We start from the raw sequence: 16,031 nt of genomic DNA, 5'->3' as shown, positions 1-16,031 counted from the left end.
GAGCAGGAAGTTTATGTGAAAGCTGGACTGGAATAGGAATCCAAAAGGACTCTCCCACAGTTGCAGCTTACTCCTGCCTAGTAGAGTAGAAATGATCTGGAGTTGACCAGCTGAGAACATCTGCCTGGCCTCTGGAGATCTGCATGAGAACGTCCCCCATGGCTCTGGCATTTAAATTCTTGCTTCCCAGGTGGTGGTGCTGTTTGGAGAGGCTTAGGAGGTGTGACCTTGATGAAGAAGGTACGTCACTAAGAGCAGGCTCTGAGGTTTCAAACTCCATGTGTCATTCCAAGTTCACTCTGTTTTGTGCTTACAGTTTGAGATATGAATGTGCAGCTTCTGCTCTCAGCCTTCTGCCTCCACTCCCCCAACAGGAAAACGAACCCTTTGGAGCTGTAACCAAAATAAACTCCTCTCCTGTAAGTTGCCTTGGTCCTGGTGTTTTATCACAGCAGTAGGGAAGTAACTAAGACATGAGCTCTCCAAGACAGTTGTCTCAGAGAAAGCAGGAGGTCATGTGGTAGCTGATCTCCACAGTGTGAGCATTCTAAGACTATCAGGCAGACACATTATGGTGTATTCTGGTCAAGTCTGAAAAGTTATGTAATATGCTTTCTGACAAACAGTATAAACCAAAGCAATCACAAAAAGCTGATTGGTGGCTCACACTTATAATCCCAGCACACATAAAAGGCAGAAAGAGTGCCACAAGTTCAAGGTAAATTACACAGTGAATTCCCAGCCACTTAGAGATATACAGTGCAATTCTTGACTCAAAGAAAGCAAAACAAACCCAATCATGGCATCATGTGTCTGGAATAGCATCACTCAGAATGAAGAATCAGGAGGCTCTCAGCAAATGTTGAGATCTGTCTGGTCTACATAGTCAGTTCTAGGCCAGCCAAGGATACATATTGACACCCTGTCCGTCCCTCCGTCCTCCCCAAAATAAAAATAAATAAAAGACAGTGCTGGGGAAATAGCTCAGTCATTCAAGTCTTTCAAGTACAAGGCTCTGAGTTAGGTCACAAATCCTTCATCTGTGATACTAGTGTTGGGAAAACAGACAGATACATTACCTGGCTAGCCAGCCTACCCACTTAGCAAATTCCAGGCTAGCAAGAGACCTTTCCCCTAACCCCCCCAAAAGCCTTAAAAACAAACAACAATAACAAGTCAGAAGGAGTTCAAGATAAAGTTTGCTTATCATACTTCAAACTGTAGATTCAATTATTTTTTACCATAAAAAAAAAAACTTACAGTCTGCATTCACCTAGCAGAAAAGTGACAAAGTCACATGTGGAATGAGCTGGGTCATCTTTCTTCTTTATCAAGACTTTCCCCTGGGCAAAGAGATCAGTGTGATCTCTATATAGATATTACCTGAAATAATAATAAATGTATGGAACATTTCTAATACTGATGAAAATGTATCAAATACATTTTAATAAATCTGAATAGGAAAATTGGCAGCAAAAAGTACATGAAGTAGTGTTGTGTACAGTACCAAGGAAATGTGTTAAAGATATTCCTTTATGTGGAGGCATCAAATATCAGAGCATTATACATGGTATAATTTTATCAATGTATATGCATTATATATAAACTAAACATCCAAATTAATATGCACCATAAATTTCCACTTTGTACATTATGCAGCTGTGATTTTAGAAGCAGGGGTTCTTTTCAGATTCTTTTTTAGTATTTTTAATTATGTGTAGGTTTGTGCATCTGAAAGTGGGTGCACGGAAATGAGTGCAGATGCTGGCAGGGGCCAAAAGCTTTGTTTCCCCTGGAGCTAGAGCTGCAGATGGTTGTGAGCCATGTGGGTGCTGGGAGCCAAACTTGGGACTTCCAGAAAAGTAGATTATCTTTTTTTAAGTTTTTATTGCTTTATTCTTAATTACTTTGCCTTACACATCTGTTTTCCTAAATTAAAAGGTTATATTATTGATTTTATATCTTCTTTTGTCATAAATGCATTTAAGCTAGAAATTATTCTATAATCATTGCTTTTGCTCCAGCCTATTATAGTGATATGCTCCATTTTCATTCAGTTCAAAATATTTTTTAAACCTTTCATGAGCCTTCTTATGTGGCTCATGTGTTATTTAAAAGTATGCCCATTTTCCAGATCTTTGGGGTTTCCCCTGTCTTTTCTGTTGCTGCTATTTAGTTTAATTCTGTAGACAGCATACTTTTTTATTTCTATTCTTTTAAAATAACTGTAGCATTTTATGGCTTGACATGGTCTGTTGATAAATATTGCTTGTGAAGTTGTAAACAATGGTGTTCTGCTCCTGGATAGGGTGTGACACAAATTAAGTTAAGGGTCAATTAGAGGAAATTGGTTGCTTGGTGGAGCTATTTAGATCAACCATATTTTCATTGATTTTCTTCCTACTTTATTAACTACCAATTGGATGAAGGATGTTGAAACTAAAAGCTCTAGTGATGTATTGTCTTTTACCTTTCCAATTCTGTCTCATTTTGCTGAACATATTTTGACAACATTAGGTGTGTGCTTGTTTAAGTTGTTGGAGAATTGATCACTCTAATATACAGTGCCCTCTTTTTAAACTTGATTCTCCTTGTTCTGGGTTCTTTTTAGAAATTGTATAGCTACTCCAGCTTTCTTTTGATTGCTATAATGTGTAAATCTTTCTTATTTAATGTGAATATTCTAATTCTCTGTGTCTCTGTGTCTCTGTGTCTGTCTCTGTCTGTCTCTGTCTCTGTCTCTCTGTGTCTCTGTCTCTGTCTCTGTCTCTGTCTCTCTCTCTCTCTCTCTCTCTCTCTCTCTCTCTCTCTGTGTGTGTGTGTGTGTGTGTGTGTGTGTGTGTGTGTGTACACATTTTTAGTGGAGTATATGATTGTTTTTACTTGTCACCTTGACACATTCTAGAATCACCTGGGAAGGAAGACTGAATGACTGTCTAGAGTATGTTGGCATGTGCAAAAGAGGTCTATTGTGATTATCTTGAGTGTATTAATTGGAGTGGGAAGAATTACTCAGTGTGAGTGGCGCTGGTCCCCAGGAAAGGGCTTCTGAGCTACAAGAGAGTGAAAGAGCAAACAGAGCAATAACATGCCTACATGACTCCATTGGTCTCTGCTCTTGGCTGCAGGTGTGATGTGAAGCCTTGACTTGCTGGACTATAAGCTGGAATTGTGAGTGATGAATTCGCTATTCATCCTGACTCAAGCAGGAAGGCTTTCCCTGACACAGTCTCCCTTAGTTAACATTGCATACTTTGAAAACATTGTGTACTTTGCAGGAAAGTGTCAGAAGGCAGCTTTGTCAAATCAGTTATTTGCTTCCACCTTCATGTGGGTTCCACAGATTGAACTCAGGATGCCAGGATATGTGGCAAGGACCTTTATCTGCTAAACCATTTCCCAGGCCCTTCTTTTTCAAATATTTCATTTTTTTTATGTCTATGGATGTTCGGTCCATGCACACCAGAAGAGGGCACTAGAGAGGGCATCAGATCTCATTATTGATGTTGTGAGCCACCATTTGGTTGCTGGGAATTGAACTCAGGACCTTTGGAAGAGCAGCCAATGCTCTTAACCTCTGAGCCATCTCTCCAACCCTCTCTTATTTTCTTTTTGCCTGAAGGAATCCCTTAACATTTCTTGAAGGGCAGATTACTGCTACTGAATTCCATCCATTTTTGTTTTTCAGAGAAGGCATTTATTTCTTCACTAATAAGGGTTTTTCTAGAGATATCACTTTAGACTTATAGTTACTTTCCTTTGTTTTAAGCGTTTTACTCTGTTACTGGTGTTCCATGCTTTCTAGTGAGAACTCTGTTGCAGTTCTTCAACAAGTCAATGGCCCCTCCGCACCCTTGTTCTCTTTCATGATGTTTCTTAGTCTTTTGTTTCATGCAACTTGAATGTTCCTTGCCTAAGGATAGATTTATGGCATTCTATTTTCCTCAGCTTCTTAGATAAGTGACCTGATATGTCTGAGTTTAGAAATTTTTCATCATTATCACTTCAAATATTTCTTCTGCTTTGTATTCTCTTCCTTCTTGGAATGTGCTATGTGTAATTGTTCCAAAGACCTTGGATGTTCTGTTCTGGGGCTTTGTTTTACTTTGGTTTATTTTCTTATTTTTTTTCTATTTGCGTTTCAGTTTGAGAAATGTCTATGGACATATTCTAAGCTTGCTGATATTTTTTTCATCGTGTGTTTTCTGTATATGTGTTAATATATCATGTAAGGACATTTTCATGCAATTGTATATTTTATAGTAAACATATTCCTTTGTGCCTGCTCCCCTTTCTTCCTCAACATCCCTAAGTCTAGTTAGTCCTCTTTACTCTCTTAATGAAGCAGTGTCACCATTACTTATATATACACACATACATATATACATATATGTGTGTGTGTTATGTGTGTGTATATATATGTATATAGTATTTGTCTATAAAATGAAGAAACTCTAACAGAAAATGTATGCAATTTGTTATTCTGAGACTGTTTTGATTCACTAATCTGATACAATGACATAACTATTGTTCTTTAAGGCTAAAAAAAAAAGAGTCCATTGTGTATATTCACATTTTCTTTACCCAGTACTCTGTTTTGGATGTTCAGGTTCATTCTATAACTTAACTACTCTGAATTGTTAAACTCGCTGACTTTTGTCTTAGCTATGCCCAGTCTGTTATCAGACAATCCAGGATATTATTTAAGTTTGTTTCATCTTTGAATTTTTTTTTGTTTAACTTCTCTCTCTCCCTCTCTACCACACTGTGTGTACATATATATAGTGTGTGTGTATGTGTGTGTGTTTGTTGTGCATCTGTGTGCATGTCCATGTCCATGTGCATGTGTGACATGTTTACATATGTCTGTGGAAGAAGGTGTTGCATGCCCTGGAGCTGGTGTGTAGGCAGTAGTGAGGTCTGGATGTGAATGCTGTTAACCAAACTCGGGTCTTTTAGGAGAGCTGCAAGTGTTTCTAACTGGTAACTCCTCTCTCTAGCCCCTCTGCTTTTTTTTTTCACCTCTAGCATCTGCCTTCCAAATTTCAATTGAGTTTCCATCACTGTGGATATATTATCTATTCATTTTGTTATGTACTTTTTCCACTAGTAGCCTTAAAAATTGACCAGTTAGTCATTATCTGATATTTTCAAGCGTTTTGTAATAGCTGAAAATGGTTCAGATGGATATTTTTGTCTCTTCAGTCATCTTTCCTTTTCCTTTTGATGTGTCCTGTAAGTTTCTTTTCTTTAAAAAAAGATGTATTGTACCAGATAGTAGTAAACAAAGTAAAAATAAGCCTCTAGTGTAAGCATCTACATTGATTAGAAGTTGCGTTTTGACTAATGTTTACTATTGCTATTGGTACTCAGTTTTTCAGTATTGTCTCCTTTCCCAATTTTAGACATTCCTAAGTACTCAGCACAAAGATTCTGGGTGTTCTGCAGCTGGTGCAGTGGTAATTTTCTGCTATACTAGAACCTTCATAGTGTAGTAAGATATTGGAGGAGGGGCTTCAGTAATTGTCCAGTTACATCTCTATCTTTTAGTGAACTTCCAAAGAATCACTTTTTATATATTTTCTATCCTTTGGTTTACATAACATAGGAAGTTTAGAAGATGATGGAGTTGGGTAATTCCCATTCCAGCACAACTGTTGCATAAGCCACTTATAAAAATCTTTCCCCTAGAGGGTAGGTATATGTATGTATATATAAAGAAAAAGATTCAGGGAACAAAGCCTTCTTGAATTGTGTAATTAAGTTTATTAGAAAACACCTTGGAAGTCACAGAAATGAATTTCATAACTAACACTGCCTTTTTGTCTGCAAATTTAAAATAGTTGCCCTCATCCCTGCCTACAGCTACTGCATGTACAGTTCACAGGGTAGAGATTCAGATATGAGGAAGGGATGACAAAGCATTGAAGGTCATGAACTGGTAAGTCATGCTGAGTTTCAATCCCATCGCTACCACTTACCATCAGTTTTTTTTTTTTAATATTGGAATCATTTTTTTCAAATGCAGTTACTCATTATTTATAGTTGCAGGCTTTTTACTTTCCTATCACACTAACCTCTACTAGTTATATTGGAATAGGAAGCATTCTCTTGATAGAGCCTGAATCCTCTAAAATGAAATTAAGTTGTATCAGAAGATGACAGAAAGAATGATGCAAGAGAAGAGCAAGAAAATATTTCCAAACATAAGAGATTTCCAGATTTTCTCTACTATTGATTATTGACTTATGTTTATGTGTTACAATTATATAATATACTATTTATAATTTTCAACTTCTTATATTTATTGAGACATCTCGATAGCGTGAATTCAGTGTTTGTGTTCTTGTTGTTTTGAGGCCAGGCTTGGATATGTAGTAGAGGTTGGTCTTGAATTTATAATCCTTCTTGCTTCATAATAATGCTACATTAATAATTTCTAAGGTCTTAAAAAGGAGAAATAAGGTTTCAACTACTAAAGTGGTAGAAGGGGTCAACGTTTGTTTTGGGAGGGGTGAGAGAAAAGTATTTTCTAAAATCAAACAGTGGGGATAGGTGTACAATTTTGTGGATACACTAAACACTATTGAGTTATATATTTTAAAAGGAATTCAAACCAGACACCATGCCCTCATACCTATTATCTCCACATTTGTGAGGATAAAAGCAGGAAGACCAAAGATTTGAAGCCAGCCGTGGATACGTAGCAAAACCTTGTCTCCAAAGTAAAAATGATGGATTTTTGTGAATTTCATATTAATAAAAACTGCTTCTTTTAAAAAAGAAATGAAATATAATGTGTATATTGTGGCATCCAGGTCAGTTTAAATTACTACTGGCTATAAAATTTATATGTAAATGTTTAGATTTCCTAAATTGTATAATAGTATCGTCATGCATGGCAGTTTGGCTTCTTCCTTTCAGAATCCTTACCTTTTGTCCTTGTCTTTTCATCTTCCACTTTCTTGTTGGTGGCTAAGCTCTGTGGCAAAGTTTTGGAATGACCTGAATATTTCAAGTTGTAATGGTTAGTTTTGTCAAGCTGACACAGTCTACAATAATCCCCTAGGGAAAAAGGCTCAATGAAAAATTGTCTAGATCAAGTTGGTCAATGTGCATGTCTATGGAGGACTGTCTTGATGATGTTAATGGTTGTGGGAAGCCTAGCCTACAAGTGGACAGCATCATTCCCTGGGTTTGCATCCTGGGCTGCATAAGAGTAGAGAAAATGAGTTGAGCAGTAAGCATGTATACGTTCATTCTTTCTCTGCTCTTGACTGTGAATGTGACTAATTGCTTCTGGTTCCTGGTGCCTTGACTTCCCTGCAGTGATGGATTGTGCCCTGGAATTGTAAGACAGTAAATCCTTTCTCCTCTAGGCTGCTTCTTGTCAGCATGTTTTTATCACTACAACAGAAATGAAACTATAACTCTTGTCTTATTCCCGATTTCAATAGCAAAGCTTTTGGCACTGGACATTTTATTTAATGTTCACAATACATGGTTTGCAAATATATTTTAATAAATCAAAGAGGGCATTTTATATAAGGGCATTTAATTGTGCTTCATATTAACATCAATACACTTTGGTTTATAATTCATAATGATTTAATAAGTGTACTTTATTATCTTAACATGAACTATACCAATTGGTTTTGAGATGCTATGTTAATCTTTCAACTGGAATATGTTGTGTGTGCTACAGTATTCTCATATTTGCTCAGGTTAATTTTCATTCAGGATTGTTTTTCACATATGCTGATTGGACTGTCTTTCTCCTTTTTCACAATCATCTTGTCAAGTTTTAATATTAAGGTTATGGAACTGTAAAGATGGTCCTGGTTTGAGAGCATTGGCTACCCTTCTAGAGAACCTGGGCTCAATTCTCAAAGCCAAAATGGCAGCTCACAACCATCTGTAACTCCAGTCCCAGGGGATCCTGTGCCCTCTTCTGGCATCCTTGGGCCATACATATGTGCAACCAATACACCCATACACATAAAAAAATTTTTAAATGAAAAAACCTTAAGATTATATTGCATTATTAAAATGACTTGTAAGCATTCTCTTGCTTTCTTTTATTTGTTTGTTTTGTTTTGTTTTGTTTTGTTTTGTTTTGTTTTGTTCTGTTGGTATTTGGTTTTTCAAGACAGGGTTTCTCTGTGTAATAGCCCTGGCTGTCCTGGACTGACTTTGTAGACCACGCTTGCCTCAAACTCACAGAGATCTGCCTGACTTTGCCTCCCCAAGTGCTGTGATTACAGGCATGCCCCACTACACCTGGCTTTCCTATTTTATAATTCTCTAGAAGGCTTTGTTTTAGATAGATATCTTTTATCCCATTAAGATATGTGTGGGAGTCACTGTTGAAGTCTTTCTGGCTCTGCCACGTTCCTAGCAGAAAATACAATATTTAAAGAGTAATAAACTTGGAGCATCCGTGTAATCCTACATGCTCTGGAGGCTGAGATAGGAAGATCACAAGTTCAAAGGCAGCCTGGGAAAATTTGCACGACCCCGTCTGAAAACAAAAATTACCAAAGGCTAGGAGTGTTGGTTCTATAGCAGTGTCTGTCTAGCATGTGAGAGGTTCTGGGTTCAACCCTTATTACCAGGGAAAAGAAATTGTAAGTAAGACTTTAAAATTATTTGTATTTCAGCTTTTATAAGATTCATTTTAGTAAGACTTTATCTCATTCATCTCCATTTTGAAATTACTGACAAGTTTGTCCTAATAGATTTTTTTCACCTGTAAAACTTGAAGCAGTGCTCTCATTTTTTTCTCACATTGAGTATTCTCATTATTTCACAGTATATGTATTGATTGATTTTTTTATTCTGTCTTTTCTGTTTAACTTTTGCTATTAGATGTGTGTCTCTTTACTTATAATTTTAATTGATTAGTGTTCTATCCCCATGTTCTGAAGTTGACTGCCTGAGTCATTCATTTTGAGTATTTTGTCTCTTCTAATATGTACATTTAATGTTGTAAATATCCTTATAAGTGTGGCTCAGCTCTGGTTCATGAGGTTTTTTTTTAATTGTTTTTACAAAAAGTGGTTGGCACATAATTATTTTAATTATCTTTCAATTCAAACATTTTTTAATTTGAATGAAGTTTGAATGAGAACGGCCCACATTGGCTCATGTTTGAATTATTGGTCCTCAGTTGGTAGAGTTTTAAGGGGCAGATTAGGAGGTGGCTTTGTTGGGGGATATGTTGAAGTTGCAAAAGACTCAAGCCATTCCAAGTGTGTTCTCTCTGCCTCCTGCTTGTGGATCCAGATGTGAGCTCTCAGCTGTATCTGTTTGTTGACTATTCATCCTGACTCAAGCAGGAAGGCTTTCCCTGACACACTCGTTTGCAGGAAAGTGTCCAGGCCCCTGCCGGAGGACCTCCAGCAGCCAGGCCAGTCGGCTTCAAGTTTTGCCTCTGGGCTCCCCATACATCTTTCCTTGTGTGGCCACTCTTCAGCTCCTCTGGGTCCCACACCCCACCCTCCACCTCAGTGCTCCCTAAAAGGGGTGCTCAGATCTTCTGGCTGTGCTGCTGGCCTTTTCGGTCACCTTCAGTCAGCAACATCTCAGGACTCCAGAGCGGCTGAGGCTAAATCTCCACAGCCCTGGGACCTGAGATCAGACAGATCAGACAGACAGATGCCTGGAGAAACAGAGAAGTTGAAGCCACAGAGAAGGCAGCAGTGCCTGAGGCTTCAGATATGGCTGCTGCTAGCAGGGAACTCAGGGGGAAGGAGGAGTGTCCAAGTGGAACTAGTCTGTGAGCTCCGGAGGCTGCCATCTCTGTAGCAACAATGTTTAAACTAGCAGGCAGAGAGCTTTACATGGTCTGTCACTGCCAGCCAAGGACCAGGACCAGGAATCTGACCCCTTTGCAAAAATTAATAGTTTAGTTAAAGAAAGTTGTTTTGTTTAGCTTAGAGTTCAAGTCTGTATAAATCACTTGAGGCATGAGTTAATAGGCCCCTCCCCTACACCTCTCTGTCACAACTGCCATCTCCAGGGCCTCAGTGGGACATCTCCCAGATTATGCTAATTTTAGGGGGAAAGTCTGCACAAAACCCCACCAATTCCAGTACAGGAGAACCAAGCAATCCCTTAACAGGAAAACCCACCAATCCCTAAGTTCCTGCAAGCTCAGGACTTGAAACCCGGCCCTCCCCCCTCCCCAATCCTCACTCTGGAAATGTCTGCCCTAGAAAGCTCCGCCCCCTAAGCAATCCTGTATAAAGGCTGTGTCTGACCAGCAGCTCCTAGATTTGCTGCCTGAAGCTCGGAAGAAAAGAAGAGAAGAAGCGAAGAAGCAAAGAAAAAGCCAAGAAGAGAAGATACAAAGGAGCTTCAGAGTTTTCAGCTCAGCCGGGTATAACCTCCTCTGGGAGCTGCAAAATCTCTGTTAGGGAGGCCTTCTCTCAAACCTGTTCCTCGGAATACCCCCCTCCTCCATGGGACACTGTCCCACCTTACAGCCCTGTGAATGCTGAGCTCCTGTACCTCGGGATACTCCCTCGCCGCGTAGGACACAGTCCCACTTTACAGTCCTGTGGGTCCTGTGCTCCTGTGCCTGGGGAGACGCCCTCTCTTGGTACAGTCCCACCCTGCAGCTTTGTGGATCCTGAGTTCCAGTGCCTAGGGGTACCCTGCGTGGGACCAGGTCCCCACACTACACCCGTGTGGATCCTGAGCTCCTATACCTCGGGATATCCCTCCTCCATGGAACACGGTCCCACCTTACAGCCGTGTGGATCCTGAGCTCCAGTGCCTCGGGATAGCAATCTTCTGTGGGACACAGTCCCACCCCACAGCCATGTGGTCCCAGGCCTTACGGTAATACATTGTCTATATGACTGTCTTTTCCTATAATTTGCTAAGGACTTTGCCATGTTCAGACCATTGGTTTTGTTAGTTTGAGGTGCAACACTAAAACTATCATGAGTTTTACTTTATTTCCTCACAACTTCTTGAATAAAAGATGACTTTGTTTTTGGTGTTAAAGGTGAAACTCAAATCTTGCACATACTAGATGATTTTTTTTCTTTAGTTGAGAACCCCTGTCTTTTCTTTCAAATAAACATTTTATGGCTTTTATTTAACATATGTGAATTACATGCAAACATACTTTATACTTTGGGACTACTATTAAGTAAATTGTTTACTTGAACACTAGCACTGTGGTACCACCCCAGTGGATGTAACAACTAAGACAGTAACGGACGGACTAAGCCGTAGAGAATTTACACTGAGAATGTGCTGGATAATAGATGCAATGGAATAACATGAGATTTCATTAACTAGCATGTCAGGGAAATAAAAACATTTCAAGTTCTTTTTCAAGGGCTTTGGGAGAACACTCCTATTACTGAAAGGAAAACCAAACAGCGGTCTGGTATTTGGGGAAAATAGGCTGGAAATGCATATTTAGGAATCAGTATTTTGAGGCAAATGAAGGAGATCACGCAGAAATTGAGAACCAGAAGAGGCCTAGAACAGAACCCTAGGGAATATTCTGGATAGCAGCTCAGCTTCTGAGCAGGCGCTGCATGGGTTGCTTTAGAGTCTTGATACCTGGACTGCCCTTGCACTCACTGTACCCCTTGCACTCACTGTAGCCAAGGCTTGCCTTGTTTCAACTTTCTGAGTACTGGGATTACAGGTGTGTGCTACTGCCCCCAGACTTGGTTTGAAAGCAGGTTATCGTGGCTCATGAGCTGAACGCTATAGACCGAGTCAAATACCATTTCTGATAAGACTGTCCCACCTGTAACCTGCATATATGAGAGAGATGTATGCATATCAAAGATGCACCAAGTAAAACATCCTGTAGCTTCTCAGGCTTCTGCTCAGGCACCTTCTGGCTTTGCAAACCACACTTCCTACAGTCCTCATCACTGTCCCTTAGGGAGGTGGAGGGTAAGATGGGTCAGGCTTGTGGGGGGGCGAACTCGGGTGACGCGGTGTTCACGTGACCGGCCAGGCGCAGACGTGGGCACCAGCCCCCACGTCCGTTTGCCCGCCCTGCGGTCTGGTACTGGCACCCGCGCAGAGCCAGCTCCCTGAGCTGCCCTGAGCAGCCGACTAGCTGCGAGTGGGCTTCTGCAAGCCAGAGAAGGAACAGGCCTGTCCCGGGTCTCTTCAGGTCAGTACTGAAATTCTGGTTCTGCCAGCGGAGCGGTGGTGGTGGTGGTGGTAAGGAGGGGTGTCAGCTGGAACCAGCAGCGGCGGAAAGGAAGGGGGAAGGGATCCAGGAGATCGGTAAGGGGATGGGGGGGTGAACATAGCAGGCAGGGTGGGGAGAGGGAGGAAGGCGGACGCCTGCAACCGGCTCCCTCAGACTCCTCATCCGTTTTAGAGCAGGCTGGGGTGAGGGGGCCCCCCGCAGTGCGACGTGAGATGTAGATGCGTTCCGAAGTGATCCACTCACACTCCGGGCTATGAAGACAAACTGACCCAGACCAAAAGGGGAGTGGGGGTGGGGCAGGCTGCCTCCAGAGTACAAGTGGGGAGCGCAGAGTAAAACGGAGTTTGGAGAGCATCCCGATTAAGTGCCCAAGGCCTGAATAGAAATGGCGGCTGGGGTATGCGGGGGCGGGGGGGGGGCGGGAGGGAGGTGACGGAGGGAAGGTTAGGTGATGAACGTGGGCTGCTGGACAGGTACCCAGTCTCTGTGCATGCGCTGTGTCCTGCCTGTAGGTCCCTGTTGTTTCCAAGGGATTGTGACATCTGAGAAGGAGGGTCGACCTGCGCAGGATCCCTGCAGGTCAGTGATTAATGGCAACAGGGGCTGGGGCTCCAGGATTTGGCTCCCCACAGCCTGTTTCTTCCCAAGTCATTCCATATAACACAGACAGAGCTTGCCACCCCGAAGGAGCACCCACCGAGTGTGTGGAAGGTCCTGACATGGAGTGGTTGTCTCGGGGTGGAGGAGGGGTGCAGGCAAAGGGCGCCCTTGGAGGGTTGGGACAGCCACCAGGACCCCTGCAAAGGGCCAGGCTCAAAGACAGACATTAATGAGCTGTGTTCTTAGTCTCTCACATCTCTTCTTTTTGCCCCCTGTTTCCCCACCTTTTACCCTCAGCACAGGAAAAGGAGGGAAATCTTGACATGGAAGAACTCCGTGGTGAAAACGAAGGGAAGCTGGAAAAGGAGGGAAAGCCAGAAGACGAAGTAGAGCCTGAAGATGACGAAAAGTCAGATGAGGAAGAGAAGCAGGACAAGAAAGCAAAGCCAGCACGCCCGGGGAAGTTAGAGGAGGAGGCAAAGCCAGAGGAGCAGGGGCAACCACCAGATGAGGGGAAGCCAGAAAAGCAGGGAAAGTCTGAAGGGGAGGGCAAGCGCCAAGGGGAGGGCAAGGCCGACTCCCAGGCAAAGGCAGCCAGCGAGGCCCGGGCAGCAGAAAAGCGCCCTGCTGAAGATTATGTGCCCCGGAAAGCAAAACGAAAAACAGACAGGGGGACAGATGATTCTCCCAAGAACTCCCAGGAGGACTTACAGGACAGGCACGTAAGCAGTGAGGAGATGATGAGAGAGTGTGCAGATGTGACAAGGGCTCAGGAAGAACTGAGGAAAAGGCAGAAAACGGGTGGTTTTCACTGGATGCCAAGAGATGCACAGGATGCTTTAGTCCCCAGGGGCCAACAACGGGGAGTCAGGGGAGTGAGGGGGGGCGGAGGCAGGGGCCAGAGGGGCCTACATGACATCCCATACCTGTAATGCCTTTGGCCTTCAATTCTGACCTCTCAGATGAGAAAGAACACTGCTGGCCCTGCTTTCCCTGGTAGATACTTGCCAGGCCCTGTGCTTTAACCTTCAGCCGAAACTCTGCTTTAGGTGTCACTGTCCTTACCAGCAGCCTTTGACCCACTACAGTGCTCTCTGTCTTTTAGTACAGGATTTTCACCCATGTGCATGTACATTGTAAAATAATAATAAAAAGTTTGCAGAACTACACATACAGTATCAGCCTGTTTGTATGAAATGTAAATATGCTTACAGAATGCTTCTTAGCACAAAAACTATGAAAATGTACCATTAAAATGCTAACACTACTTAGCACTACAAGACAAACATGAATAAGTCCCACATGAACTCAATCATCAGGTGGTTGGAGGTTTCCTGCCATTCCCAGACCAGTTCAAGCTGTGGCCTCTTTTTCCTGGGTCCACTGATATCCTATTGTTCTTTTATATTAAATGATATGGATTATGATTGTCATCATAACATTTTTTTTAAAAAACAAAAAGACCCATGATAATAGAATGAACTATTATTAGACAAGTTTAGAATGGCAACAAAGCCATTTAAAATTCTTATTGTTTTAATGTAATGTCAGCAATATTCCAATTACCTGTGGAACTTGATGCTAAAGGAATAAACAGCATTTATAATGCATCCTTTGCTGTAACGGTCAATCTTGTCATCTATAAAATGGGGATAATACTTGCCTCACGGGATCTCATAATAGATCAGATGTCATGCTAAGTATGGGTGTGTGGAGGAATAAGACCCTGAACCTTGACATCTGAGGGGAGGGCTGAGAATAGTTGCCACCTGTTTCCCAGGAACAACTCCAGGCAGCTGAGATGAGGTATGAATCTTTGAATATTACCATGTTGACCTTGTTCTCCCATTGTGACCTATATATATTTACTCCCTGCAAATAACCCTATCTGTAACGGTGTCCACACGATGCTAAGGCTCTTCTGATTCCCTATGTTTTTTTTTCCAGAGGGCTCTGTCTGGCTCCCATTTGACCTCTAAAAGATTATGCATAAAACCTTCCACTGTGGGATTTTAGCTATCCTGGGTTTCAGATTAAGAATGCTCAACAGGCAAAGCCTTGGCAAGTGTTCCAAACACAAGGCAAAGAGACCCCTCTGCAGCCTGAAGCCATTTTTGGCTCAAGCACTTCTGACAAGTGCTGGCATGTTTTACTTCATAGAATATCATGCAATGCCTGTATCTTTTTAGTTAAATGTTATTAAAAAATATGATAAAATGTAAAGCTAATTGTTGTGCTGAGCTTACAAAATAGCTGAGCCAGCCTTGTGCTTTAATTTTAAAAGACTGTCTCTATTCCTCTTTTTTTTTTTTTCTTCACATAACGACTTGTATCCACAAGTTCAGGAGAGGGCACTCTGCCAAACAACTTTCCCAGAGGTGAGGAGAAAACATTGTCAGTAAAAGCTGCTCTGGAGAGGCAGTATGAGAGATACCAGGTTCCTCCCCTCTGCACTAAAGGCAACAACAGCGCAGAGTAGCCATACCAACCACAGCAAAGAAGCAGGCACAGGGCTCTCTCTTGGTGGATAACCCTGACTAAGGGTCTGTCAGTTTTTACCCATGTGAATGGTCTTGAGATTGAAATGTCCAGACAAGGTACATTCCCATTTAGGCCATCTATGTCTGCTTACTCAGTTAATGAATACCCACTAAGTACATCCACACTAGAAGAAATGCAGTACTTGGCAGGAAGAAATATTTTTCCCCATAGATAACAGTTAGCCCCTCTTCCTAGCCTTCAATGTGAGCCTTTGCTCAATAGGCCCAATCACAAAGTGGCCATGGAAACAGGAACAGTGCTCTAAACAAGAGCAACCATATAGATGTCCCTTGCCAACCTCACCAGACTATCGTCATAGCTGAGTTTGAATTATGCCAAGCACTGAGGCCAATGATGAGTCCTGAATATGGGGCCATTTCCAAAGGTAAGACTAGTTACAATTGTGAATGAGACCTTCTGAAAAGAGGCTGTGGCTGCAGAAAATGATTGGCTGACAAGAACTGTAGTGAGGTGGAGAGGTGAGAATATTGCAAGTCCAAAGCAAAGGATATCTTGGGCTAGTTTTAGCCACCAATATCCCTGAACAGCCATTTCCTGTCAGAAATAACATCTATGCCCAATAGATTAAAAGTATTTTTTGAAATATATTAACTTATCAGACTACTAACTTTCAACAACTCCAAAGCCTCCCCCATCCTGCTGTAACTGCCTCTCTGATGGACCCACCACCGTA

General features: G+C 41.8%; 1 protein-coding gene across 2 annotated transcripts; it reads left to right on the top strand.

Moving 5' to 3' along the window:
• Positions 1–11,990: 11,990 nt before the first annotated feature.
• On the top strand, positions 11,991–13,965 carry TCEAL3 (transcription elongation factor A like 3). 2 transcript variants are annotated; one of them, XM_084788959.1, is made up of 3 exons: positions 11,991–12,154; positions 12,709–12,775; positions 13,099–13,965. In XM_084788959.1, the coding sequence occupies exon 3, from the start codon at positions 13,120–13,122 to the stop codon at positions 13,726–13,728; it is 609 nt and encodes a 202-aa protein (XP_084645085.1). In that variant the 5' UTR covers positions 11,991–12,154; positions 12,709–12,775; positions 13,099–13,119; the 3' UTR covers positions 13,729–13,965. The 2 variants fall into 2 exon arrangements, with proteins under 2 accessions (XP_084645085.1, XP_084645084.1); XM_084788958.1 differs by having other exon boundaries at positions 11,992–12,154; positions 13,094–13,965.
• Positions 13,966–16,031: the final 2,066 nt, after the last annotated feature.

The sequence above is a fragment of the Acomys minous genome (genome assembly GCF_964271855.1).
Source record: "Acomys minous genome assembly, chromosome: 7".
NCBI classification, from domain to species: domain Eukaryota; kingdom Metazoa; phylum Chordata; class Mammalia; order Rodentia; family Muridae; genus Acomys; species Acomys minous.
Note: the sequence above shows the minus strand (reverse complement) of the source record. Positions and strands in the feature narration are given on the sequence as shown.

Excerpts from the sequence above, each read along its gene's own strand:
- TCEAL3 (XM_084788959.1), top strand. The coding sequence starts at position 13,120 with ATGGAAGAACTCCGTGGTGAAAACGAAGGGAAGCTGGAAAAGGAGGGA.